The sequence below is a fragment of the Furipterus horrens genome, unplaced genomic scaffold, assembly GCF_987537825.1.
Source record: "Furipterus horrens unplaced genomic scaffold, mFurHor1.1.pri manual_scaffold_7, whole genome shotgun sequence".
Taxonomy (NCBI): Eukaryota; Metazoa; Chordata; class Mammalia; order Chiroptera; family Furipteridae; genus Furipterus; species Furipterus horrens.
Window position 1 is genome coordinate 1,868,800 of NW_028327177.1, and position 27,721 is coordinate 1,896,520.

The following is a 27,721-nucleotide window of genomic DNA, read 5'->3' on the forward strand; positions in this document are numbered from 1 at the left end:
CTGTCCCTTTGATTATGGGGGAGAACAATGACGGCCCTTTCTTGGTCTGTTCCCCTCTCAGCCTCTGACAGTGACGGCACCGTCCCTGACCATTGCCGAGAACATGGCCGACCTGATCGACGGCTATTGCCGGCTGGTGAACGGGGCCTCGCAGTCCTTCATCATCAGACCCCAGAAAGGTGAGTGTCTGCGTGTGTGCACACACACACCCCCCGCCCCCCGAGCTGCCGGACAGCTGTGCCCAGCAGCCTGCAGTTCCCATGCTGGTGGCTGTAATGGGGAACGCGCGAGAGGGGCCCGGCCGGGAGTCTGTGCTCTGTGTTCCCAGGGCCCCGGCCGGCCTGCAGCCCAGAGCTGGCTTCCAGCTGAGCGGAGAGAAAGCACGTCTGTGTTGAGAGGCATGCTTGGGCTGTTTAGGTGACCTTTAGTACTTTTAAACGCACTTTTGGGATTATGTTCTTGAGTGTTTTTTAAAAAAATCTCTTCTAACTCATAATAAATAAAGGCTTTTCCTATTTTTTCTTTTTTTCTTTTTTAAATCCTTGTCCAAGAATGTGTTTATTGATGTTAGAGAGAGAGAGGAATGGGAGTGGGAAGAGAGAAACATGGGTGTGAGAGAGAAACTTGGATCAGGTGCTCCATGTATGCGCCCCGACTGGGGATCGAACCCACAACCCGGCACATGCCCTGACCAGGAATTGAACTGTTGGCCTTTTGCTCTGTGGGACGACACCCACCCACTGAGGCACACCGGCCGGGGCTGGGCCTTTGTTTGGAAGTTAGTGTCATGATGTGCTCTGTGAGCCACGCAGCCCAGAGGCCAGCCAGGGAGTGTCTGGGCTCTAGGACGGGGCTGGCTACTGTGACCAGACCAGTGGGTCCTCGTCATTTTTTTTTTTCCTAAAATAGGGTGTATGTTTGCTGCACAATAGCTTTCTTTACAGGAAGTACAGTAAGGCAGCTGCTTTTAGAAATGCCTGAAGGCTTCTCAAAGTGTTTGCAGATACGTGCTCTTGATTCTCGTGCTGTAAGCGGGTAGATACCTTGCAAGTATTTGAATGTTTGGGGAGAATGTCTTCACATAAAGATAGCATTTTGTGAAAAATGTTTAATGTCACATGTTGTCTATCTTTTTAGTAAATAATTTGTAAAAATTCCATTCTAATTTACCATATGTTCTTTATCAATTTGCTGGTGCACATTAAAGCGAGTAACATTCAGACAGTAAGCATCCATAGGGTCAGGGAGCATTGAGGGATGAGCCCGTGAACTGGAGGGTGGAGAACTGATGGGACCAAGTTCAAGGGCAAATGTAGAGAGGAGCTGTGGACAGACGGCACGTGAGACTGCACCAGGGCTGTTACCCAGGAGCTGCCTGGGAGGGGGTCAGAGAAATGGGCGGAAGACGGGCACCTGCCCACACAACAGCCCGCCCCACAGACGCCCCTGAAATGGGACACAGAGCGTTGTTCTGTGCTGATGGGAACGGGGCAGTGATTTGGGGGTAAACTGAGGAGCTTAAGTTGTACCTACATGCCATGGAGAGATGGTACAACTGTAAGCAGGGAAAAGGCTTGATGAATTGGTTTTGGGGGAGGTTATTCCAGTAGTGATGTAGCTCAGGGATGGAGTAGAGGACGAGGTCAGTTAGGGGTCTGTCCCCATTACTCGAGACAGAAGAGGTGAAGCCAGGGGCCCGTGCTCCCTGCCGCCTGGCTGGGGAGGAGGGTCTTCCCAACCAGAGACACGGCCCTGAGCCTCCCTGCCGTGGTGGGAGGCGACCGTCGGGGGAGGGCTACTCCGCCCGGGCTCCTTCCCGTCACCGCTCTGCTGGCCACTGCGCCTTGAGCCCCGTGGGGCCTCAGACCTTCCATGAGGGATGTTGTCTTTGACTGAAAGACAGCCTCATCTTTGAGAGCCTCCTGGGAAGACACCTTCCATCATTTTGTCACCTTCACACTCTGTGTTGACCGGGCAGCACCTTTTACATGGTGCTCGCCTGCACTCAGTGCATGTTCGTTACAGACACTGAAAATAAGGGCCCCAGAGCCTAAGGCAGACGGCGTAACACCTTCCGCTAAAGGGCTGTTCCTGGAGGCTGGGACGGGACCCATCCTTCCCCTGATGTCTCTGTGGAATCTTCCAACGGGAACAGAGAGGTCCTTACCGTTGTCTTTCCTTTTTTCCCCAGAAGGCGACCGGGCTTTGCCGTCAATACCGAAGTAAGTGCTGCTTCGTGCCTGTCTTGTTACTCAAGCTGGAAGCAGCGACGTCACTGCTGTGTGTAGCCTGTGTGTCTGAACTGTCAGCCTGCCACCCCAACGGAGCGAGAGCTGCGCTCCAGGAGGAGATCATGTCCCAGGGTTAGGTGCACTCAGAAATGTAAGATGCGTTTCCCTTCGTCACGTGCAGGACGAGACTCGGGAGTCATCGTGGTGACGGGCCTGGGGAGGCCTGTGACACTCACTTTGCGGTTGTCACCGCTTTTGTGAGAGCCTGAAGACAGGTTCTACTGTGTCACAGCGAGGAGGGCAGGAGTTACAGCAGTAGCGAAGGCTCACTTGTTTCTGTCACTCCCTTCATAGTCTCTGGGTTGATCTATAAAGTTAGAAACATTAGTGATGCCTAAAGAACTCACTCAGTGACGTCTCTCTCAGTGTGCTACGGCCGGGGCCCAGGCGACAGCCGAGTCTAGGGCTCAGGGCAGTGGACGGTTCCAGTCGAGCGCTGAGGGCTCAGAGGGAGGCACCTGCAGGGACTCTTCCCTGGGAGGCCCTGGGAGGAAGAGGGGAACCCAGGCCTCGTCTTCTCTCTGACCGCCGCCCCCAGTCTCCATGCCAGCCCCTCACCAGTCCCTTCAGCCTGTCCCTGCGCTCAGCAGGCCCACCCACTGTGCCCCTTCGCACGGCCCCTGCCGAGCTTAGCTGCTCCGACCTTCCATCTGCGCTACCCCCGTGCACTCCGGTGCTGGAGTCCTTGCGGCCACCCCAGGTTTTGTGATTATCTAAGAAAGGACTCCTCATGTGGTCGCCCCCACGGCTGTGCTGCACAGCCAGCGCAGGGAGAAGGCGGAGGGCAGGGCAGGCGGGGTCCCGAGAGCCCTCTCCTGGCTGACGCGACAAGACACCCCTCATCCCTCCGGCACTGAGTTGTGAGGACGTGTGGGGGGCTGTCTTCCCAGGAAGCTCGTTTCTATGGGGTCCCGTCACGGGCACACTCGGCCTGGCACGTTCCAGTAAGACAGCCGCTAGGAGGGCCAGTGCCGGTGTCCCGACGTCCGCCAGTAGGACCTGCGCGGTCCTTCCCCAGCCAGCTCCTGTGCCTCGCGTCACCACTGTCCGCTCTGTTCTTCCGCTGCGCTGGCCTTTCAGTTCCTGGAGCCCAGCGACCTCTCCCTCCCTCCAGCCCCTGTCCTCACCTGGGGACTCGCCCTACGGCACGTCCTCTGGACACCTCCCATGACCAACCCCCGCCCCGTCCCCGGAGCGTCCCTCTGTGTTTTCCCGTGACGTACTCTACCCCACTCCCAGACCCCCTCTTTGCTCGTCCATACCCCCATGGCCTTGTTGAAGGCCAGGGCCATGCGATGTCCTAGGTCTATGTGGGACTTGCACACAGTAGGTACACAGTAGGTGTGCGGGGTGTGGAGGGGTGGGGGAGCCAGCCATCTCACAGCGTCAGGCGGTGTCAGAGGTGCTCAGTGATGTCCCTCTCGGGCTGGGAACAGATGTCTGGAGAAGCTTCAGCTGTGGGAAGTCCTTGAGGGGTGACTTGGAGGCTTAAGACGTCCAGGAGCCATAAATATAGATGTAAAAAATGAGTGAAGGAGGCAGTAGGCTAGAAGCAGCCACAGATACCAGAAAACCTGGATAAATAAAGCAGATCTTAGGTCATAGGGCAGCAACGCCTGGTATGGCGATTAACCAAGAGCCCGATGAAATCCAGGCAGGTACGGGACAGGTGACACACAACAGCAGACAGGTGTGGTGGCGCGGGGACCCTGGGTCTGGGACAGAATGTAGAAGAAAACAGTGAGGCCTTTGCACAGGCCCCCGCGGCTTCACAGTGCGTAAAGCTCCCATTCAGAGGGGCTGCGGCCAGAGAAACGTGCGGGTCGGTCAGAGACAGCTCCAGCTACACCGCTGTCCAAGGGCGACTCAGGTGGAGGTTCAGTAAAGGATCGGTCCTGTGCCCTGACCGTCGCTTGTTACAAAGGTTCCGCAGTTGCATGTGCTCTGTTTCACATTTCAGTATTGCCTAGTATAAATTCTATGTACTAGAAAGACTTTTTACTGAGTACTTCTATGGTAAACGCTCGTGTGTCTGGAAGAAGTTTTACATTTTATTGCAAGAGCAAAGTAACTGATATTTAAAGACGGTGGGGTCCTTTATTCTATGTGTTTCCCCTAAATTTTGCACTGCATGATACTTTCATTGTATAAATGTTGCTAAAACCTTTGGCCAAAGTTTCATCAATGGATGACGATGTAAGACACTGACGTTGCTGTGCTGTCTCTTGCAACAAGCAGCCAGGCGCATCTCGCTCGCCTGCCCAGCCCACAGGGACGCCGTCTGTCAGCGTCTCCCATGCTCCGCGCGGCGTCTCCGGCTGTGTCTGGGGAGCGCGCTGCCGTCCCAGGCGCTGCCACAGGCTGCTCTCTCTCGGGGCTGTGCAGCGACCCTTCAGTTGTCTCTTAACTTCTGCCCTTGAGAACAGGAAAGCAGTCTGGTGATGGGAACAGTTTGGGTGGCAGACTCCAGCTTTTTAAAAACCGCGCTCCGTGCATGTGGGGCCGCCCTGGAAACGGCGGTGGTTCGGTCCCGAGTGCAGTGCTTATGGCAGTGCCCTCTCTGTTGCAGGCTGGCCAACAGCGAGAAGCAGGGCGTGCGGACACACGCAGTCTCCGTGTCAGGTAAGGGTGCGGGGCTCCCACGGAGGGGTGGGTCCTTGGGGCAGGCGTCTGCTGTCGCGTCTCCATGGCGCTTTCTGAACAGCTTAGAAAAGTGAGACACTGGCCCTCCCGCTGCGTAATTTTACCACCGCCACCTAGGTGTGGGTATGTGTGAGCCATAGGCTGCGGAGGTGAGGCACGCACGTATGATTCCAGATGGCTCCCGTGGGTGTGCAGAACGCCAGGGTGCCGCTCAGTCTTACTGTCATGCTAACGACTTCCACTGGGAAAGGCCTCACTTTCGGAATTGCCTTTGTGGTCTGTCTTTGCGATTCAGAAGAATTTACCAGAATATACTGTGTACATTCTTTGTTTTTTGGAAGTTTGATATGTGAAACATTTTTGAATGGTTTTTGTCTTTCACAATTAACATAAAATGGTGCTAGAATTGCTTTTTAAGAATATAGTTAAGATACTGGTGTAAGCGTTATCTTAACTATTTGTTGGCATGATGAATGTGGTGTGCTTTTCTTGGTATGTTTTCAAAATATGTGTCTTTTTATTGAAAAGTGTGGAAACAGGAAAGGAGGGGGGAAAAGGAAAAAGCATCTTCTATGGGCCCAAGTTTCATGTCTTAAAATACATGTAATTATATCTACACACCTTCAGATATGCACTCGTAGCTGTATACACACGCATGGAACCGGTGCTCAGATATATGTTCCCTTTCTAAAGTATGTAATAGCTTCCTAATGGCTCTGGTATCTGACCTGACTCCTGTTAGATTAGTTTGCCTTGAGTTAATTTTTCCTGAAATGTAGTTTGTGCCTCCGTCTGGCTGATGGGTTCTTTCTGTTCTCCAGCGTACCAGTGGAATGGCTCATTATCACTGCATTGTGCACAGACACCCCACACACACTCTCAGAAACGTCTGTGCTCGGAGTGATGCGCTCGGCGAAGATATTCTCGGATGCGCTGTGTGGGACAGACCCGGGTTGGGTTCTGCGGCTTCAGGGGTGTCTGAGCACTTCCTGACGGGGGGAGCCGGGGCTGGGGAGCAGCGAAACAAGCCAGTGGGGCTGCAGCTGCCCCCACGGCCCTGATGTTTTTGCCCGAACCTCCGTGCCTGGTGCTGAGACTGAGAGGCAGGCATCCGAGTGGTGGGCACGGGAGCAAGGCAGGGACACGCAGAACCAGTGGTGACACTGAGAGTCACCGGTCTCCCAGACCGCCCCTGTGGGCCAGTCCCTGCAAATTGTTCTGACGCTTTCCAGGAGGTGGTAGGCCCGGGGTGTGGAGGACCCTGCTGGACCGAGCTGTCGACGGGTCCCTGCTGGGAAATAACACGCTGTCCTTGCATTCCGGAGGCAAGCCAGCAGGCCCACATGTGTCTCTCTGCAGGGAAAGGCTGTTGTCAGTCGTCCCCAGTCAGACGGCACAGCCGAGGCTGACTACGTGCAGAGAAGAGGTTCCTCGGTGGAATGAGTGAGGCGAGCAGATTGACAACAGCCCGTGACAGAGCAGCGTGCTTCCTTGGGCACGCTGTCCTGAGGCCGGAGTAGGGGTTTTTTAGCTTTTTTTTTTTTTTTTTTTTTTTTTAAGGAAACTTGTGCTTATGACAGAGCTTGGGCAGAACGTAGAACTGAGAGGCCGCACCTGTGATGCAGCGTGTGTGGGTGTGGTTTCTGGCCGAGAGTGGCCGGGTTGGGACCGTGCTGGAATGAACTTCAGCAGTTGCTGAAAATGTATGAATAAAACAGAAGAAGCCTAAGTATCACCTTGCTGAATACAAAAACAAATATTGCTAACACCAAAAGGCCCCGTTATTTATTTTCTTTACGGAGAAAATTTGTACAGGAAGGCTTCAGACTTTGAAAACAAATCCTAGAATTCGAACTCCAAGCTTCCTCCCCTAGTTTGTGGCCCGTTGTGGCTGCGTAATAATTACGGAACTTGTTACAGTCAGCCTGCAGCAGTTAAGGCAAAAGCATATTTGATGTTTTTACAAGCAAAGAATATGTGCATATTGTTATGCTTTTGAATGTTTAATGTTTTAAACTTTCTCCTGGGAGATTTCAAACATACTCGGAAGCAGAGAGGGTAGAATCGTATACCGATCCCCCACGTCCTCGCCCCCCGGGCCCAACAGCTGTGCACGGGCCAGCTGCGCTCTCCTCTGCCTCCACCACGTTTGCGGTCCCGGTGGCGGTTTCCAAGCCTCTAAGGCATGTTTTATCCCTAAAGATCTCTGAAACACAAGGAGTCTTTGAAGAATATTACATTGGAAGAAAACTGACAGTAACTTTTTAATACCAGTTCTGTGGCCCGTGTTCAGATTCCTGTGACCACGCATTGCCACGCCCGTTTTGTCCCGTTGGGAGTCGGACCGGCAGTACTGCTGCAACTGGGCTGGTCGCTCTCCTGTCCTCCTGGCTCTGCCCATGAGGCCTCCTTTTTTCTTTCCCTGATTGCAAGCTACCTGTTGGAGAAATTGTGTCACGCTGTGTCCCCACACTAGGCCTGGCTGACGGCATTCCTGTGATGGGTGGGACGCGTTCCCTCAGGCCCCGCATTCCTGTGTCTCCTCTGAGCTGGGGTCAGGATCGCGGGACACGTGAGGAGTCAGGCTCAGTGATTCTCTTTCACGAGAAGTGTGAGGAGTCGGACTGAGTGGCATTTCCAAGGCTGCTTCATAGGGCTGATGTGCTTGGCCCCTGGCTGGCTCTCGGTGACGTTCAGGCCAATCAGTAGATTTGGTCAGCCTGTGATGCGTCCGTTATAAATGTCCTGTGAGCACGTCACCTAACGGGTGAGCAGCTGCTGACCTCCCTGCCTAGGTTTCCTTCGGGGCCGCCAGCTTTGTGGGCGATGCAGCTGGGACACTTCTGAGGAACGCGTTCCCTCACCCGCTGCTCGTGACCCTGAGGAACGGGTCCTCCGGGAAGACTGCCTTCTCCCCTCCCTTTGCTGGCCAGTTCCTGAGACAGATGGTGGTGTTCTGCAGGCCTTTCTCTTCTTGAGCCTCCTTAGGAATTCGTGGGTTTTTAACGTTGTTGAGGGCCCGAGGTTCCCATGGCCACCCCAGGTTGGATGATGTGCTAGAAGGACTGTTTTCTCAGATCTCGGGGGCTCAGGTCAAGTTCAACATCGTCAGCACCAAACAGTAATGTCTGAGGAAAGGAAAGGCACCGAGAGGCCTGGGCACAGGGACTGCGCCTTCCTCGTGTGACTGAGGACCAGGGCACAAGGGCTGGTCTGCCGGAACTGACCTCCTCGTGCCCTGACGGTGCCTTAAGTGGCCTCACTTCTCATTTCTGCTCCTAACGCGCTGACGGTGGCCCTGAGTTGCGACCACCCTGATCCTGACCTGTGCTCTCCCTGGGCCCACACCTTCCGTCCTGATCGTTCTTGAGGGGTCCTGTGGGTCTGCGGTCACATTTCACACCACCCGTGTCCCGTGCACCACGTGCCTGCCTTCCCTGTGATGTGTCTGCTTCGCACTGTGATCTGAGCTCCTGGGGGCTGGGCTGTGTCTTGTGGGACCAGCAGGTGTCTCCTAAGAGACGGGTGACCCAGATGAGCTTTGACCATGCAAACAGGGGCGGCCACGCAGACGTGCTGGTGGCCAGCGGGCGTTGCAGCCTGGGTGCCGAGACGTCCTCCCCCTGCCCCGCCCCCCATAGGGGAGTTCGTTCACGTGCGCTCTGTGGGCTGCGAGCCTGTCTGTGCTGACGGTCTGGGGGAAAGTGCTCCTAACGCTCTTGCACAAATCAGTGTCTGCTCTGCCCTCTCCTGCCATTTTTTCTTTATGGGCGAATGCTAGGTGTCTGCAGGGTCTGGAATTATTTATTGGTCGTTGTTTTTTTGTCTTGTTTCATTTTCTTTGTCTGGTCATTTGTCTGCACTTTCACGGGGCTGACTGCAGAGCAGTAAGACTTTCCTTCTGTCTTGCTAGAAGTTTCTGTATCTAATGCTAATCTTTGCTAAAAGAGGAAATTGCATTTTAAAATATTGCTTTTTAAAACCCAGATCAATCATCATAAGAAATTTTGTGTCAGTGGTCAGATAAAATATTGCAATTTTGTGTTTTTATAGCTATGCCTTAAGCTGTAACATGGTTTCTTTTGTATTGAAATAATGTCTCTGTTTTTCTCTCCCCCGCTTCTGAAAGGAGCCGGTCACGGCCAGCATAAGGTTAAGAAAGCTAGGCGCCTCCTCCTTTTGCTCTTCTGTGCCCGCGAACCCGCCACGGGTACTGCACTCGCATCCGCGCAGGCCACGCGGTTAACCGTGTGCTTGTAGCGGGCCCTGAGCCGAGCGCACCTGGACGGGCGTCTGTCTATGTGCTGCCTGCGGCCCGGGGTGGGGGGTCGTGTGAAGGTCTTTGGGCTGCTCTGTTGATAGGAGGTGCTCTGTCTGCCTGTTGGCTGGTGTGTAGATGCATGGCAGGGCGAGAAGGAGCGTCCCGGTCCCACTTGTGGGTGTCATGGTGTAGCACAGAACCGGCAGGTGCCCCGTGTCTGTGCAGCGGGCTTCCTGAAGGCCAGATGAAGGGCAGTGGCCTGTGAGCTGGGGTCCACCTTCTGAGCTCAGGGCAGCTGTTCAGGGCGCTGCAGAGTAGCGGTGGCCAGGCCCCTTGGAGAGTTTCCTAGGGAAGCGGATTCATAGTAACATCCCTGCAGTCGCTCCAAGCCCGGTGTCCGTAGAAATGGGAACTTGTGAGCCCAGTTTCTGGTGCCCGCCTCCTCGCTCGAGGAACCCGCCGGCTGGCCCCTGCTCACCGTTCAGCACACACACGAATGCCTGTGTGTTCTCCTTGTTCTCTGAAAGGGTCCGAATGCCCTCTGAGGGGGCAGAAGCCATTTTAACGCTTAATTGTGAGAGGCAATGCAATTCACTTTGCTTAGCTGGAAACGGACAGACTCCCAGCGCTGCTGTGTAACTTTGTCCAGCGTCTCCACAGCGTGGACCTCGTGCTGTGCCGTAAATCGAGGAGACGCGGTGCTGTCACAGCCTTTCTCTCATCTTTGGAAGTAGACCTTGGGGGGGTAATTTTTTTGTTTTCCTTACGCTTTGATTTACTTGTCATTTTAATAGTGTTTTCCCTCTCTCCCCTCCCCCCTCTCCCCCCTCTCCCCCTTTCTTTGCATGCCACCTGGATCTGCAGATGAAATTAGTGGGGACGGTAATATTCATTTTCACATTCCTGTTACTAACATGAGATAGTCATTGATTGATGTAAATGTAGTTCAGTATCGGATGAACGGCAGAATGTGGTTTTGACGCGACAGAACAAGTGTGAAAAATGATGATGTGAACCCATGATCCCATGAAAAGCCGTTTGGGGCTTTGACCTGGAAAAGGTAACCCAGCCTCTTCATCACGTCTCAGTGGTGAACTTGAGGTACACACAGTCATAGTGAGCTTTCTAGATGTCACGGTTCAAACCAGAGTTGTAGGAAAGTGGCCAGAGATGTCCTGCTGGTGAGAGCCGCGTGGCTGCTGGTCCCGGCGCTGTGCCCTGGGGGGGGTCTGGTTCGGGCTGCGGCAGCGGAGGGGCGGGGCCTGGCTATCGGGTCACACAGACTGAAGCGCTCGAAACTGTCAGCGGTGGTGAGGCTGGCGCTCCAGCACCTGAGGATGGGCTTCATGAACTAGAAACTTACAGGTCACAGTGTGCGTCTCGTGTCCCCACTGACTGTGCACTGTCTGCGGGCGACTTGACACCTCCTCCTGTAGGAGTCCGCGGTCGTGGTGAACTAGCAGCAGGGATGGCGTGTTGCTCCTCACGAGGGAGGGACAGTTGTTCATTGGTGGCCGGATGGCCACCTGGGCCTGACAAGCACAGCACTCACCGTGGATGGTCTTCGCCTGCGACTTTGGAAAAGTGCGCGTCTTCACGGACTTCCAGCCAGACAGCTGAGCTCACCTCTGGATCGACTGGCTCCTGCGAGAAACAGGTTGGCCGCTTCCACTCGCGGCGAGTTTCCTGTGCGCAGTGGCCCAGACGTCACCGTGCAGTGTCCTCGCTGGTGTGTGGGTGCGGCCACGCTGGTCCATGGCCACCAGGGGATGGGTGGGCAGGTCTCAGGCCGCCCGCTTTGCCCTCTGCCCATCCTGCCGTCAGATGACCCGAGGTGACCTTGAGCACACGCGTGTCCCCTGGGGCCTCACCTGTGGAAGCCTCCTGGGTCGCTCTGATGGCGACTGTGACAGCGACAGTCACTGTGAGGTGACTATGAGGTGAGGACGTTGTCCTGCACTGTCCCCACGCCTGGTTTCCTGACCCCGTCAGCCCCTGCCTGACAGACAGGTGCGCTGAGCCTTAAGCCGTCACTCGCTTAGGCTGGTCAGGCGCCCACGGGCCCACGGCCGCCCACTGCTCTTCTCAGACGGCCCCTTGAGCAGAGGAGGATTCTCACTTTTGTTATGGCGGAAGGGAAAGCGAGAGTAGGATAGCATTTGTGGCATCAAGACTAGATGAGCTTCCAGTGTCAGTGCCCCAAGTCACGTTTTGTAGGAGCCCTGCGCCCCGCTCGTTCCCACAGTGGCCGTGGCCCTCCTGGGCCGTGTGTGAGCCACGGACACTGAGCAGCACAGGCCGGTGCGCTGGCTGCTGGCCTTTCCCAGGAAGCTCGCCGCCCGGGGCTGGCTGTGCAGCTAGCGGACAGGAGCGAGTGGGGCCTATCTGGGTTCCCAGGCCACACGAATACTGTGAAATCGGTCCGTGCCCCTGGATGGTCGGAGTGACTCCGTCACTGCACGTGTTCCCATGTGGGACCGAGGACCCGATCATGCTTCCTTAGGGCAGCGGGGAGGCATGTCAGGGGAACAGGGTGTCTTGAGTCAACACCACTGCCACCAGGGGAAAGGGCCACCATTTCTGTCAGGCCCTGAGAGCGTCACAGCCATCCCCAGTGGGGAGTGCACCCGCCCCTCGCTGTGCCACGCCTCTGACCTGCCTCCCTGCCTTCATCTTTCCATCTGCTGCACCATCGCTGTGGCAGCCGGACAGCTTCTGGCAGGGCTCCCGTCTCAGGGGCCCTGAGCCTGTGAAAACACCTCTCCTGCCGGTGCCACATGAGCCTGAACCCCGAAAGCCAGGAAGGAAGCTAGGGAACCAAGTCAGCATCAAGAATGCCATGCGGAGACACCGGTGGAGAAAGTGACGATAGAGCCCCAGTCGGTGTGTTCCTGCAGCAGCGGGAACCCCACAAGGGACCCAAGCACTTCCTGGGCAAACCCCCAAGGCCCCAAGGTTTACAGACCACACGGCAGCCGGCAGCCAAGGAGACGGTGATGGGTGCTTCTTGGTTACTGGGAGTTAACCCCGTGGCAGGCGCGCAGCTCAGTTGTCCCGAGTCAGGTCTGGGTGGGGACCTGATAGCTCGTAGTTGTCACTCCTTCGGGACTGACCTGGCGTCTCCAACTGAGGGCTTTGTAAAAAGAGGCAGCCCCAGAAGCCCACGCCCCCTGCTGTGGTGCCCTCCAGGGAGCTGGAGGAAGCCGAGCCCAGGACGCACTCCGCAGGGCCAACTCTGGTCCCAAGCAGCCCTCCGGGCATGTGTGCTCCTGGGACCCCTGAGGGCGCAACGGAGGCAGAGGCAGGGCGGTCAGGCAGGTGACCCCAGGTGTGTGGTACGTGCCTGGTCCCTGGCGGTGCCGCCCTGCCCTGCCCCCTCTGCCGCCCCACACACGCTGCCTGGCTCCTCTTTGCCAGGTTCATGGAGACACGTCGCAATGCATCTGTTCGTGCCGCAGAGCAGTATTTCTTGAGTGTCTTCTCTGTGCCAGGCACTGGGTGGGAGCTGAGAGCCTGTGGTCAGCCAGACACCAGGCTGCACTCCACGGAGCCTCCGCTCTGGAGGGGGACAGCCCGTTGACAGAGGGCTGCCAGGTCATTGGTAGTCACAGGTACTGAGGACATAAAACAGGCAAGGTGACGAAGAGTGATGGGGGCTGGTTAGAGGGAGGGGTCTCGGAACAGGTGAGCTCTTGCCGGAGGCAGGATCTGCCCTGAGCCTGCGCGAGCATCAGCTCACAGTGAGCTCTCAGGAGGAGGCGTGAGCTTCTCCCTCCAGGCCTCACACGGCCACCAGCGACCCCCATGGCCGCAAGGAACGCGGGTGCCCGAGCGTGGGAGCAACATCTGTGTGCCACGCGGGGCCACTCGCAGAGGCTGTCACAGAGTCTTGAGCCGTGCTGGTGCCGAGGCCGCTGAGGCGGGGGCCTGAGCGGCTCCCACGCCGGGACTGTCCCTGCTGCCTCAGCAGGCCCTTTTCCGCGAGGAAGGCTGTGCTTCGGAGGCACATGGGCAGGAAGGGGCGCTCTGCCGCGTTAGCCCTCTGCTGGGCGCGGGTCGCAGCGTGTCCCTGGGTGGGGTGACCGTGCCACTTTTGCTGTCTAAGCTGGAGGGTAGATTCCTCCCCATTTAGTCCTGCTTCTTACCAGCGCCTGAGTGGCCCCCTCTGTTCCCAAGCTTCATTTCATGGTGCCTTTTGTTAAACCATCTCATGTGAAAGCAGAGATGTAGCCCTATCTTATTTTTAGAGCGAGGGGAGGCGAGGGAAAGAGAGGGAGAGAAACACCAACGTGTGGTTGCCTCTCGCGCACCCCCAGCTGGGGACCTGGCCTGCACCCCAGGCCTGTGCCCTGACTGGGAATCGAACCGGCGACCCTTTGGTTCACAGGCCGGCACTCAATCCACTGAGCCACCCCAGCCAGGGCACTGTTCTTAGTATTCGCTGAGAAGACATAAGAGGGAGAAATATAGAAAGAAACAAATGTAAGGTTTGGGGTCGACTAATTTTTTTCTTCAGTCCTGTACGTAGTATTAGGGTTGGGTTGGACATGTAAGTAAGAATAGTATGGACAATCTGCCTCTGCCTGTATGTATGATTTATGAATAGTTTATATTTGCTGAATGACTTAAAGAGAATTGGTTTTTAGACTTCAGATTCTGCCAGTTGAATTTTTATTTTATTTTATTTTATTTATTTTGTTTATTTGTTTTTACAGAGAGGGGAAAGGAGAAAGAGAGGGAGAGAAACTTCACTGTGTGGTTGCCCCTTACTCGTGCCCCCAATTGGGGATCTGGTGTGTAACCCAGGCCTGTGCCCTGACTGGGAATCAAACCAGCGACACTTGGTTCGCAGGCCGACGCTCAATCCACTGAGCCACAGCAGCCGGGGCCAGTTGAATTTTTTCTACTTTAGTAACTTGTAATGATGGGTGCACAGGAAGTCAGGGACTCCGGCATCTCTCAGGTCTGAGCCCGTCGGCGCTGCGGCCACATGTGGTACGGGCGCCCCCTGGTGTCAGCTGTGTGTCATCTCTGTTTTCTTTGGTTTCTGAAATTTTAATATCTGAGCAAAGTGATAATAGTGTCACAAAAGAAAGAACTTGCAGCTTTTTGTTTCTACGGGGTTTCCAGTGGCTGCCAGGTCAAATTTTCAAAACAGAGCTCCCTTCCGATGATAATTTGGAAAGGACCGCCCCTCCTTCCGTGGGCCCAGCAGCTTAGATCCTGACGCGTGGGGCAGCCGACGGCTCTTCTCTTCCCAGAGTGCAGCGGGATGGCTGCCAAGTGCGCGGGGGTTTCCTCCGCGTGGCCCCCTTCCTCCGGGACGGGTTTGTGAGCCGCAGTGCCCCGGAGCACCTTGCCCTCATCTCGGAAGAGAGCCCCTTTTACCGTGCCGTTGGTTCTCCTGTTGCTCTGTTTGGTGGGGCTCTTACCCTTTGACATTACTGTGTGCTCTTCAGAGATCTGAGCAAAACAGTTACTGGAGGATAAGTTTCTGATTCGCTTCCACCCTGAACAAATGATGAGCGAGCCCCGGGGTCCCCCCAGATGTCGGCTGTCAGCTTTGTTTTCAAAGGAGGACGTTCGGACGGTGCCGTGGGGCCTCGCGACGCTGAGCGTCAGTGCCGTGGCTGAGGCCCCGGCCCTCTCTGGCGACCCCGGTGTGTTTGCCGCGGCTGAGGGGGGCTGCCGTCAGGGCCCATGGGGGGCTCAGACGTGCACAGAGAGGCTTCGTGTCTCTTTCTCACAAGGGCCTTCTCTGTCGGCTCTGCCCGCTCTCTGAGAAACAGGTCTGTCTCATAGCAGACCATGATGTCACCTTCGTTTCCGTAAGCGACGCGTGTGGGAGCCAAGGTTGAGGAATGGTGTTGGAGGACTGTGAGAGCATGCTGGGGACGTAGGCAGACCGTTTGCCTTTTCAAATTATGTTGCAGGCCAGGCGGTGAGATGCTAACCTCTTCCTTCCCTGCAGAAACGGACGACTACGCAGAGATCGTGGACGAGGACGAGGCGTACACCATGCCCTCCAGTGAGTACCTGCTGCCCGCTCCCCACGCCTGGCGGGGCCGCGCAGCCTGCGCTCGGGAGCCGCAGGCCCTCGTCCTGGGCTTTTAGAGCTGCCTCTGGCACCTCGTTGAGTGCTCAGCAAGCCCCCTTTGGGCCCTCAGAATTCTACATTTCGTGTTCCTAAAATCAGATGTCTGTCAGTTTAGGTGTGGGCTTTCTGGCTCTGTGATATTATAACCTTTATTGATTAGAGTATTTCCTCTTTCTGGAAAATGTGTGTTATGTAAAGTTAACATGCACATTTGTATTTAATTCTTTGCATACATGGCCTCAGTGAATTGCATTTCCTCTTTGAAATGTTCTTTATTGCCTTTGACCAACCAGTTACAAAGAGCTTCCCTAATCCAGTCCGGGCGGGGGCGGGGACGGGGGTTGCTGACCTTCCTGCTGACCTTCCTGCTGGCCTTCCTGTGCCCAGAGATGTCAGCATCCTGTTCTCTCTGCTCTGCTGCTTGTTGATTGAGGAGACTCTGCAAGCCCCAGGTCTCCACTTGGAGCTTGTAGTCCCAGATCTTGGATTGGAGATGCCCTTGAAATGTCATTGACATTTAAAAAATTGTAAGCCGACACCTGAAAGAGGCCCCTCTATGATTCCACCTTACAGCCTCAGAGGCCCTAAGAAGGCGCCAGTTGCCAGCCTGACCTCGCAGAGCTGTGCATGGGAGTGACATGAGTGTGCGGGGTGGGGGGAGGGGGGGCGCTCTCCTCCCTTGTGTGAAGGTTGTGAAGGAAGCTCGCTCCTAGGCGCACCGTCCCCCTGCTGAGGCGTGCGTGGGCCTGCGTGGGCCCCTGGCCCCTTCCCAGACCTCCTGGTCAATAGTGATTCCAGGCCTCTGTGTGCACGCTTTGACTGGCAGTAGCAATTTGGGAAAACGCTACTTCTTGGTTAGCCAGCTCGTCATTTGTATGTACTTGCAGGGAATCCAGATTGTTTGTGTATTTTTATTATTCAGAGCCGAGGGGTAAATGTCCACGTGGCTAACCTTGATCCAGACTGCACACAAAGGGGTCCTCAGGAAGGGGTCCCCGGGCGGGAACGGGGGAGTCGTCCGTGTCGCACTGAGGGTGCCTGGAGCCAGTTTAGCTTTCACTGGGGCCTGGTCCTTTCTTTATGACTCAGATTCACAGGGGAAACATTTAACAAAGTGGATGTTGTTGAAATGTACTCTTTGCATTTATTGTTAACCCAATTGCTGTTAGTTATGTCTAAGCAAGGTCTTCCATTTTTTTCTCTCTTAATTGCAATACAGAAAGCTATGGAATAGATGAAGGTAACAGGATTCCTTTAAAATAACTGCATTTGCTTGCAATTGCAACCTGTGGAATGAGACGGGATGTTTCAGTTTTCAGTTAACTTTTATTTTAAACTATCTTTCATTGGTTTATTCATGCCATTAAATCAATGGAACTACTAGCTAAAGTGATTTTAAAGAGGAAAATAGCCATCTAAAATTCGGGTTGAACTTTCTGCACGATTTATAATTTGATAACCTGGGGGAGCGTTCTAAAATACTTGGCTGTCATGGTGTTCCATTGGTGAGGACCCGTAGTCGGGGCTGCAGGGGCACCGGCCGACAGGAGTGGTGGCCCCTGTGCCGCGCAGCAAGGTGATTGGATTCGACCTCCTGGGTGCCTGGGGGCAGTTTCTCCATGTGCCCGGACAGCCTGTAAATAATTGGTTTGTATAAATCAGCCATCTAACACATCAGTTTGAGGCAAATGCTCTCAAAAATGTAAAATACTCCTATTTTATGGAACATGTTCAACCTGGTTCCAAGTTACCTAATTTTGAAATTAATTTTTTGAAGCTACCTCTTTAAACTCTTTTAGCTCCATGAATAATATTGAGATAAAATTATAATAAAGTGGAACACTCTTAAACTTTTAAAACATACAGTTACTCATGATACAATTTTTTGTTGCTTTCATATTTATAAACTTTAGTTATTTGTGAAATAATTGTTTTAAGTAACTTTTTAGCCTTCACATATTAATATTTTAACTAATATCACTTATCACTTAAGCATATAATTTAATACTTAGAGAAATTATTTTGAAACCTATCGGATAGATATAAACTAAGTCAGACACTGGAACACGGCGTCCCAGCCCCACTACTCCCTTCCCAGTGCCGTCTGAGGGACGCCCGCTGTCCTAGAACGGCGTGCCACTGGGGAGGCTTCCGGTCATGGTGCCAACACAGGGAAGGGGCCCTTCCTGCATCCGGAATGTCGCGCCCTGTGGTTTCTGATGCATGGGTCCTGTTTTGCAGCCCGGGATTATGAGATCCAAAGGGAGAGAATCGAGCTCGGACGGTGCATCGGAGAAGGCCAGTTTGGAGACGTCCATCAAGGCGTGTACATGGGCCCTGTAAGTCCGGAAGCCAGGGCCCCTCCTGACTGTTTACATTAGAAGGTTCCTCCTGTTTGTCTTCGCAAGACCTCCGTCCTTCAAGGGGTTTGCAGGTGGCCTTTTAGCTCATCGTGTGTGTCAGCTTACTTCATGAATTTATTCATGGAAAATGGCAAAGTAGCACCTACAGGGCTTGTCAATCTCACCTTCCAGCCTCTGTTGTCGGTGAGGATGCTGTAGTGGCTCTTCCTGGGCGGGGCTCACAGACAGGCAGCCGCCGCTGACAGCCGTTAGCCAGGGCTCGCACGACCTGCTCTCAGGATGAGAACTTCAGTTTCCCCCAGCTGCCCTCCAAAAGAGTATATGGATTGTTTAAGTTACTGACTTAGTAATGGCTTTCTGCAGGTGAATCTCACATGCTGTAACACTCCTGTGCATGTGCCGTACAGCCGTGTTTTGCGGTGTGTTCAGGACTTGTGCAGCTGTCGCACAGTTGTAGAGCTCTTTTTTACCCCCAGAAGAAACCCCTGTTAGCAGTTACTTCCCAGCCCCCCTCCCCCAGCTCTTGGCCGCCACGCACCTCCTTTGTTTCTGTAGAGCGGCCCATTCTGGACGTTGCCCGCAAGGCTCTCACCCGAGGTGGGGCCTCTGGTCGTCTTTTCCAGTGCGCATGAGGGGTCCAGGGCTTGCCCACGCTGGGTCCTGCGGCACAGTGTCACCCTTCTGATGGCTGTGCCCATCCGCCAGGCGCGTGCCCGCTCTCAGTGCGTCCGTCGCCAGTGGGCGGTCCTGTGGGCTGCTGCCGCTTCTGAGCTGTTACAAATAATGCTGCTGGGACATTCAGGCCCAGTTTTCAGTTCCCTTGAGTTTACGTCACGGAGTAGAATTGCTAGGTCTGATGGGAGCTGGGTAACCTTCCAATGAACTAGTGGCTCGAGTGTTTGCTAAAGAAGCAGCACCACGGCCCTGAGCGGCCGGCCCACTGGTCGCAGCATCGTCCTGGCTCCAAAAGGCTGCAGGTTGCACCCCCAGTCAGGGTACTTACCTAGGTTGTGGGTTTGATGATGAGATCAGTAATTTTTAAACGACATTTAAAAATAACAGTACATACTTGCTCAAGAAACCTTTAACTAGAATATAACAGCAGGTGTAAGAGGCAGCTCATGACGCTGTAAGAGCAAGGGCGGCAGGCGGGCCCTGCTTTGGAAGCTGCAAAGGCGTTTCCCGGGGGCCAGCATGTCCATCATTTTCCATGTCAGCTCCACATGCTTCAGGGATGACCAGCCATTACTTTTATAACCAAAGAGCTGTACAAGTTCTTGGTCAGGAACAGCAGGTAATTGCCACCCTGTAGCTAAACAAATCAGAGGGTCCATTTTTTAAAGTTCCGTTTTAAAAGCCTTCACCCTTACGCGCACATAAAATTGCATCACCTGTTACCTATTTTCAGCTGTCGGCTCCTTCCCAGATGCTTGCACCACCTCTGCATGGCTGCTCTGCCCAGTCCTCTTCCCTGTGCTCTTTGAAGCCAAATGCAGCGGGAACAGCCCTGGGTCTAAACTCAGTGGGAGACCTAACTGGGCCTGGCCTCCCCTGACTGAGACATCGCAGGGGCGGGGGGGGCTCCTGACTCTAAGTTATTGCAGTTGAACCCAGCGGCTTTCAGAACCCTCATAGACAAGCCTCCCGCGGTTCGCAGCTGCCAGCGTGGGTGGTGACTGGGGTCACGCAGCTCGGAGCAGCGTTGGTGGACTTGACCTCGTTCACTCGGAGCGTGAGCACCCATTTGAGCTGTGCAGATTCCAAGAGAACAGTTTTTGAAATAGCCACAGTCCAGTGCTTACTAAATATTTGTTGAATGAATCCCGCCCCACCGAAGAATATCAGGACTCACCAGGTTTTGGTGACCCTCTTTCTGATCTATATTGTATGTGGATGTCTACTTTTTCCTAATGTGGGAGTCTAAATTTACAGCAGAGGAGTCAGTTTCTCTGGGTTCCTATTAGAAGTCCATTTTCCAGGCGATGCTCCATGCTGTTCTATAAGACGAAACAACATTTTTCAAGGATTCTTAACAAGTCAGAATGTGACTCAGCATGGGTTTCATGGACAAGACCCTGCTCTTGGTCCTGTAACTGAGAGTGAAGTAGGTCTTTCAGCAATCCCCGGTGTTTGCTGACTCTACCGTGTGAGAGAGCTGCGTGGCAGGGACACAATAATGAGCAAAACAGGCAGAATCCCCGCTCTCGCAGGACTGGAGTTCTGTCGGGGCCCCAGGGCACAGGCAGAAACAAACCCACTGAGTGCTGAGTGGGGAGCAGGGCTTCTGGGCAGGAGGAGGTCCAGGCGCTCTTCCCAGGAGCCGGTCGGAAGGCCTAGAGCTCCCCTGGGGACCCGTGTGGCACAGGAAGCCACAGGGAGGAGGCAGGGAGACTGCCAAGGAGCGGAGGAGGGGAAGCCAGGTGAGGCCAGAAAGCCCTGGGGCATTGGTGGGGCTGTGGGCCTTGGGGTCAGGACTGTGAGTTCCTTCCTGAGAGACAGCAGAGATGAAATTTAAAGGCTAGTTAGCACGCCGTTTGTCCTTATCGGGCAAGGTTATCAGGCTTATTGTTTTTATTTGAGCATCTGCTAAGCGCCTGCACATGCTCTTGTCATTATGATCCTCCCCTTGAAAACTGGTTTTTAAATATGTTTTTCTCATAATTTATCCCTGAAAGTCCTCCTCTAGGTTTGTTTGTTAAAATCTTTTACACGTCTACCAGCCATTATTAATGCAGGGCCTAGTCCCAATCTCTACCCAGGCAGAGTAGACACCAGAGTGGCCTTTTCTTTCAGTTGTTTTTTTTTTTTTAGGATTTTATTTATTTATTTTCAGGGAGAGGGGAAAGGAGGGGGGACGAGAGGGAGAGAAACACTGACATGAGCAAGAAACATCCATCCGTTGCATCCTGCACACGCCCTGGCTGGGACCGAACCTGCAGCCCAGGCCCTTGCCCTGACCGGGAACTGAGCCAGTGACCTTCCGCTTTGCAGGACTGCGCCCAGCTCCCCGAGCCACAGCGGTCAGGGGCCCAGTGGCACCGACACTTCCGTCTCCCCTGTACGTTGTCTCTGTTTAAGAAAGGTTTTTAAAGACCGTATCTTAGGCAGTTACACAGTCCTCTTTGTCTCTTTTAAAGGTTTTAGGAAAAGCCCTTGGAGCGGACGTCTGGTGTGCGGGCTCCTCTGGCGCCCGTGGTGAAGGGTTGGGCCTCTGTTCTCGGGGTAACGGGACGGAAGCCGTTGGGGGGTCTAAGCAGAGTGACGGGACGCCCTGCGGAGACTGGGTGGCAGGTGGTGCCGGCAGGGCAGGCGTCGCAGCGAGGTGGCGAGCGGGCCAGGCAGAGTGTGGGTGCCTGCCGTGGGGAGGGGCCCGAGGTGTGCCCTGGACAGCTGGATGCACAGGAGACGGCCGGGGTGGGCCGTCGGGGTTGCATCCGGGTTGCGGCCCTTGGGCAGCTGCGTCCGTCCTGTTTGCTTCACACGGTGGCAGAAGCTGAGGACGAAGCAGGTGTGAGGGCAGCTGTGTTGGGCAGCGTTCTCCAGAAAATAGTACCACACGTGTGCGTGTGCGCAGCGTGGCGTGTTTACACGGGAATTGATGCGGAAGGGGCGCGTAATCATGGAGGCTGACACCCGAAGGGCTGCGATGGGCAGACTGGGGGCCGGCGAGCTGGTGCTGTCGTGGCTCCCAGCGCGCGTCCCAGGGCCCACGGCCCCGCACAGCCGTTGGTGTTGTTGGAATCCCTAGGCTGGCACCAAACGATGTCCCGGCCCAGCGGCAGGCAGATGGGAAGGCCAGCTCTGGTTCTGCCCAGGGCGTCCGCGGACGGGGGAGAGGGCCGGCCTCGCTCAGTCTGTCACATTCCTGTCGTGCTCACCCAGCAGAGTGGGAGCCACCGCTGGGCGCCCGCGACCCTGTCAAGTTCACGTCCAACGTGGGTCATCATGGTGGGGTATCGGGTTTTGTTGTGGTCGTACCAAGCGTAAAATCACTCTGCTGCATCCTAGCCAGGACAGGGAATAGGTAGGGTCTGGGCTGGAAGGAAAAGCGAGGCCGGGAACGAGAAGTTCGGAGGTTGAAATGGAGTTGGTTCTTGAGTCCCTTGGCGCTGGAGGAGATGAAGTGAACCGAGGTGACCCCGCGATGGAACCCTGGGGCGCTCTGACGCTGAGGGCCACTGGGAGGCCCTGTCCTCCCACATCCCCTCTGCTGCCTGAGGCGGGAGTTGAGGTGGACAGCGGCCCATTGTTCACAGCAAGGACTCTCCCGAGAAAGCTTGGCGTGTTCAGGTTTCCGGGATGACACAGTGAGCGCAGCTCAAATAAAAGTGCGACACAGACGCCTCAGAGATGCTCGAGGGTCTGTGGAAAGTGACCCACGTTCCGGAGGTCCTGCAACCAGCAGACACTGAGAGCGCTGAGCGAGTACGGGCTGCCATCAACAAAGACGGGCGACTGACGGCGTGGGAACTGGAGGCTGACCTGGGGACTCCAAACTCTACTCTATCCAAGGTTTTGGCGCAGGATCTTGACATGAAACATGTCGTGGCAAATTTCGTTCCGCAGCTTCTGCCACCAGAGCAGAAGGAACATAGTGCTGCCGTTGCTATTGACTTGATTCAGACCACCACCAATGAACCAGATTTCACGCCGTGACTTCTGGCTTTTCCCAAAACTAAAATCACCTTTGAAATAGAAGAGATTTCAGACCATTTGTGAGATTCAGGAAAATACGACGGGGCAGCCGATGGCAACTGGGAGAGCTGTGTGAGGTCCCAGGTGCCTGCTGTGAAGGGGACTGAGGCGTCACTGTCTTGTGTACACTGTTTCCTGTATCTTGTCTCTTCTTCAATAAATGTCTCTGTTTTTCACATTACATGGCGGGATACCCACTGGACAGGCCTCGTGTTTCAAGCGCCCTCCCGCCCTGAGGTTTTACACCTCTCTTTGTGTCTGGCCCAGTGCGCACAGAGCTGGGGACAGGTGGCCGGTCCTGAGCGTGCCCCAGGTGCCTGCAGGGAAGCTCTGTGGCACGTGTGTGAATCTGTGATTTTCCAACAGGAGAACCCAACTTTGGCGGTCGCAATTAAAACGTGTAAGAACTGTACCTCGGACAGCGTGAGAGAGAAGTTTCTTCAAGAAGCCTGTAAGTTTCTAGACGTTTCTGTGGGACTCTATTTGACTTTATCTGTGAGACCCAAACTGTCTCTGAAGCAGAAAAGAACGTTTTGACTCTTATGAGACAACCCCATTGATTTATTATCTTGCCTTCAAATTGATGCCTCTAGTTGAAGAGGCCTTGCCTGCAGATCCTTCTGGGTAAGACTTGGTGTGAAGGTAGATTGGTTTACTGTCCCATTGTCCCTTGGGGCTTGGTACCATGGAACACCCTCGCCCTGGGATCGGGAGATACAGAAGTGGTCCTTCCCCACGTGCTGCAGGCCCTGGCGTTGGGCGGTGAGCGGGACAGAGTCCCCTGGTCCTGCTGCAGTCACTGCCCTCTGCTCAGAGCTCACACGGGCTGTTATGTGGGTGCATGGGTCCTCTCTGCAAACACACACTCTCACAGAGATAGCACCTTCTCTTGCCTGTCAGTACCTGGCAGGCTCCCTCCTGCCTGCCCACAGCCGGGCACCCTCCCTTCCTCACCGGCCCCTTCCCTCCACCACATCCAGTCGCCCTCCTTGCTGTGTTACCACAGGGCCGTGTCGTTCCTCCCAAGGACCCATGACCACCCATGCCTTGCTTGGCAGTGACCGTGGCTGCCCCTCCCGCCCAGGCCTAGACTTTGAGCTCTGTGGGGACGGGGACCCCACTGTATGGTTCACAGAAGGCCTCGGTGGGCATTGTGGAGTGGATCTCAGGGTCCTTTGTGCCACATACACTGGCCGACCGACTGCCGTCTGTGCGCTGTTTCTGGGAGCGTTGGCCTCGGGATAGCCCAGCAGGTTAACAAGTCAGGAAACCCTACTGTGACGTCATCAGTTAGGCCTCCGCGGAGCCTTAATCCTGTCCCGCAAGCACGACCGGGGGCTGAGGCGGAGAAAACAGTGACCCGCCCTCGTAGCTGCCTCCCTGCCGAGAGACTGACTGGCCCCGTTCTCCCCTAGTGACCATGCGCCAGTTTGACCACCCCCACATTGTGAAGCTGATTGGCGTCATCACGGAGAACCCCGTCTGGATCATCATGGAGCTCTGCACGCTTGGAGAGGTACCGTGCGGCCCGGCCCCGTGCCCGCCGGCTCCCGCGGGCTGCGTGTGCCCTGGGTGTCAGGGAGGGAAGCGCGCGGTGCGTCCCCTGTGGCCTGGATCCAGAGGGTATGGGGCCAGTGTCTTTGTCAGTAAGTCCCTGGTCACCCCCTAGCAGCATCTTGCTGACCAAAAGCTTTGTCAGGACTGGAAGCAGCAGGTGACCGAGTGGTTTCTGTTTTTCTCCCTCCCCTCTGGTGCTGTTGGCTAAGGAACTGGCGCAGTGATTTGAGCAGTGGTAAATTAATGCTGAATTTTGCTAAATCTGACCAGCTCCGTAATCTTTTTGAGAATTCACTTTGCAGAGTTGTTTAGACCAAATGACAGTAGTCTGTTTCTTTTCGAAATGTGAGGAACAGAGTGGGGACAGCTTTCCCTATTTGACTTTCTCCAGAAAACAGAAACTCTTTAATTGCTTTATCACCATCAACTGGAAACTTGTTCAAAATGCAAATTCCTGAGCCCCACCCCTGGCCTGCAGACTCAAACCCTCAGGCTGAGCAGGGCAGGCAGGGTGGGCCCAGCACCCGGCTCTCTCATCTGCAGGCCTGGCTGGGGACAGACACAGGTAGATTTTTCAGATGCCCACACTCAAATTTCTGGTACTGAGACGTGTAATGCAGCCTTCAAATGTGGTGCACACATCCCTTGTTCTGCTTCTAATGGGTACTGGGTTTATCAGCGGCCAGGAGCCAAAGTTTGGTTTGGTCTTTCCTCCTCTTTGCGGCGGCATCAGCCCCCAGCCCTTGCAGAGGGCCCTGCCTGAGGTCCCCACGGCTCTCCTCCCCTGTTCTGCCTTTCCAGGTAAAATGGAGCACACTTGGTTTTTTGTACAGTATTTCCCTTCTTTTGCTTTTGAAGAAACTGCTGATTCTTTGGGATTAAGGAACTGATGCTAAATGATTCTCCTTCAGTATTGATTGTGTAGAAGTAGCGCTCAGTTCCTCCGCTCTTCTCTGCTGTGTTAGCGTTTATCTGCTTTGGTCACAGCAGTGGTCGTAGGCCCTGCTCAGCCCAGCGGGATAAATACCCGGCACGTGAGCTGTCAGCCTTTCTGCGCCCGAAACCCCATGGGGTGGGGGAGGCAGGGTGGCTGCTGCTTGTCACCCCTCCCTCCCTGTCACCTTATTCTCAGATCTGCCCAGATACAGTGAGGTTTGGAGTGGAGTGAGCTGACCGTGTGTGTGTGTGTGTGTGTGTGTGTGTGTGTGTCTCGGGCTTGTGTGAGTGGTAGCTAGATCTTTTTGTTTTCCAACTGTTACTATTTAGCAATATTTTATACTTGCTTCTATTCATCCCTGGAAGCATCTTTCTGAGTTTTTCAGAAATTCCTCTAGTAGTGGAGATTCCAATTTGACAGTGGGATTTCAAATAAAGGACGATTAACTGTAATCTCTGAGCTAGTGTGTTCCATTTGTTACACTTTTTTATCTGGGGAGAAATGAAGTCGCCCTCAGCGAAACGCGTGTGGAGATGGGGGCCCATTGTTGGCTGCAGTCTCCTGCTGCGGGTTTCTCTTCTACATCACTAATCGTCTCCTTCCGTCCTGGCCCCCGGCCCGAAGCTGAGGTCGTTTCTGCAGATACGGAAGTACAGCTTGGACCTGGCGTCTCTGATCCTGTACGCCTACCAGCTCAGCACAGCTCTCGCCTACCTGGAGAGCAAGCGGTTTGTGCACAGGTGAGGTCCGGGCGGGAGGCAGGGCCAGGGGCTCGGGCCACGTGCCTCAGCCGTGCGGGCGCCGCGGTGCTCGTCCCCGCGGGTGAAGGGCTTTTCCCCGCGGGGATCAGCTGTTCCTTCCGCAAAGACTGTGCAGTGAACACAGGGTCGGGGCCTGCCGGGCTCCCGTGTCACAGGCGACCGCTGCGGCGCCCTCTGGAACTTCTGGGTGTAACCTGGGTCCAGCCGACGCGAGAGCTCGGTGTTGTGCTCACCTCTCGTCACCGCATTACTACAAACGCGTCCGCAGACACGGCGGCGGGTGTTGAGAAGGTGACCTTGATCACGTCCCTTAGGGCGGCAGGGACAGCCCTGGCTGTATGTCACTGTCAGCAATGCAGCTGGAAAAGGGATTGTTGGAAAAGTAATGAGCAGTTTCATTGTTGAGAATACACTTTGCAATCATTCAAAATGCCAATCAACATGTCAGCGAGCAAACACCTGCCAGAAGGAGTGCATGTGAAGTGAAGCAGCAGAAGCGCCTGCGTATCTTTACGTGATAGAGATGACGACTCTGCGGTCTGTTTTCCTTGTGTTAAAATTTATTGTCCCAAATTTTTCCTTGTCAGGGACATTGCTGCTCGGAACGTCCTAGTGTCCGCAAACGACTGTGTGAAACTGGGTGACTTTGGGTTGTCCCGGTACATGGAGGACAGCACTTACTACAAAGGTAAGATCGGAGCAGTAAATGAAAAATAGGCTCAGGAGCACTAATGGTTTTTATTTCTTATACGGGTGTGCTTTTAAGAAATACACTCAGCTAATTATTGACAGCTGTGAAGTCAGTGCAGGGGGATGGACGGCCTTTCAGCAGGTGCTCCAGGGGCGCTGGCCGTCCGCAGGTGCACACGGGCCTCAGCCAGACCCTCGTCCCCATTAACTCAGGGCAGGTCAGAGACAATTACAGAATGTAAAACTTCTAGGAAAAACGTACACATCTAGGGCTAGGCACAGCGTCCTTAGACTTGACGCCAGAGACTCATAGATGGGAACAATGGCCCGATTGGATCTCGTCACAATTAAAGACCTTTGTTCTGCAAAAGACCTGTTAACAGGATGAGGAGACAGGTTACAGAGTGGAAGGAAATATTCGCCAGCCACGTATGTATCCAACAAGAACTGATATCTAGAATATAGCAAGAATTCTCAAAACTCAACAGTAAAAAAGAAAAAACAAATGGGCAAAAGATATGGAGACAGATTTTGCTGCAGAGGACGTTGTGGTTGGCAAATCCGCGCCTCCCTCGTGAGGGACGCGCACACCCAGGCCACACTGACCAGGATGGAGAGTAAAGGGGCGGGAACAGCGTGTGCTGGCCGAGGCGTAGGAATGACGGGACGCGTAAGCTGCTCGTGAGGAAGTGAGACGGGGCAGCCGCCCTGGAAAGGAGTCTGCAGCTCCTTAAAGAAACTCAGCCACGGCTCCCATGTAAGCCACCGACGCCGTCCTGGGCGCTTCTGTAGGAGAGGTGAACACGCAGTTCACACGGGACCTGCCTTTGAACGCGCATTGCAGTTTATTTCCAGTAACGAAACATTGGACGCAGCGCAGGTGTCCTGCGGCTGTTAGGCGGTCACAGCCTGGCAGCAGGTGGGCGTGGGGCCTGCGCCCAGGGAGCGGTGTCGGACTGACACCCCTCCAGTCACTGGCTCCAGGATTGGCTCCCGTAGTTTGGGACCTGAAGTCTCGCTCATGCCATTTTTCTTCAACTTGCCAGTCTAGAATGAGGTTGGCCTGGCTCTTCAAATTATTCTTGAACAAAAGTTCTTATTAATGTGTTCCTATTCCTAGCACTTCAGCTAAGGTTTGACTTGCGAGTGTATATTCTAATCGCCACTGCTTTCTGCAAAGGCCAGCTTCTTTCCCAGTTGTTTGACTTTCTTATTTCATGCTATGGCTCCTGACTGTTCTCTTTCCATAGGCTTTTTGTATACTGTAGCCTGAGACACTGGACAGCGGTCCTCTGTTATGTGAAAAGGAAGTTCTCGTGTTGTGTGCTCGTTCTGGGTGTATCATCATTTAACTGCAGAACAGCCAAGTTGGCTTCCCATTGCTCTAAAATGCATTTCCTGCCCAGCGCAAATCCTAACTGATCCC

The 27,721-nt window shown here is 54.5% G+C and overlaps 1 protein-coding gene across 6 annotated transcripts in view; it reads left to right on the forward strand.

Annotated features, from left to right (window-relative positions):
- PTK2 (protein tyrosine kinase 2) overlaps positions 1–27,721 on the forward strand; it is a 92,740-nt gene that overhangs the window by 27,013 nt on the left and 38,006 nt on the right. For 3 of the 6 annotated variants that reach the window (XM_090283314.1, XM_090283316.1, XM_090283318.1), the window contains 11 exons: positions 62–179; positions 2,192–2,222; positions 4,861–4,913; positions 10,060–10,077; positions 15,167–15,223; positions 16,512–16,532; positions 17,534–17,631; positions 22,717–22,801; positions 23,766–23,866; positions 25,469–25,584; positions 26,193–26,293. In XM_090283314.1, the coding sequence (XP_090139440.1) occupies positions 62–179; positions 2,192–2,222; positions 4,861–4,913; positions 10,060–10,077; positions 15,167–15,223; positions 16,512–16,532; positions 17,534–17,631; positions 22,717–22,801; positions 23,766–23,866; positions 25,469–25,584; positions 26,193–26,293 (799 nt within the window). The remainder of the gene's footprint in view (positions 1–61; positions 180–2,191; positions 2,223–4,860; positions 4,914–10,059; positions 10,078–15,166; positions 15,224–16,511; positions 16,533–17,533; positions 17,632–22,716; positions 22,802–23,765; positions 23,867–25,468; positions 25,585–26,192; positions 26,294–27,721) is intronic. The other 3 variants (XM_090283319.1, XM_090283315.1, XM_090283320.1) reach the window with 3 other exon arrangements.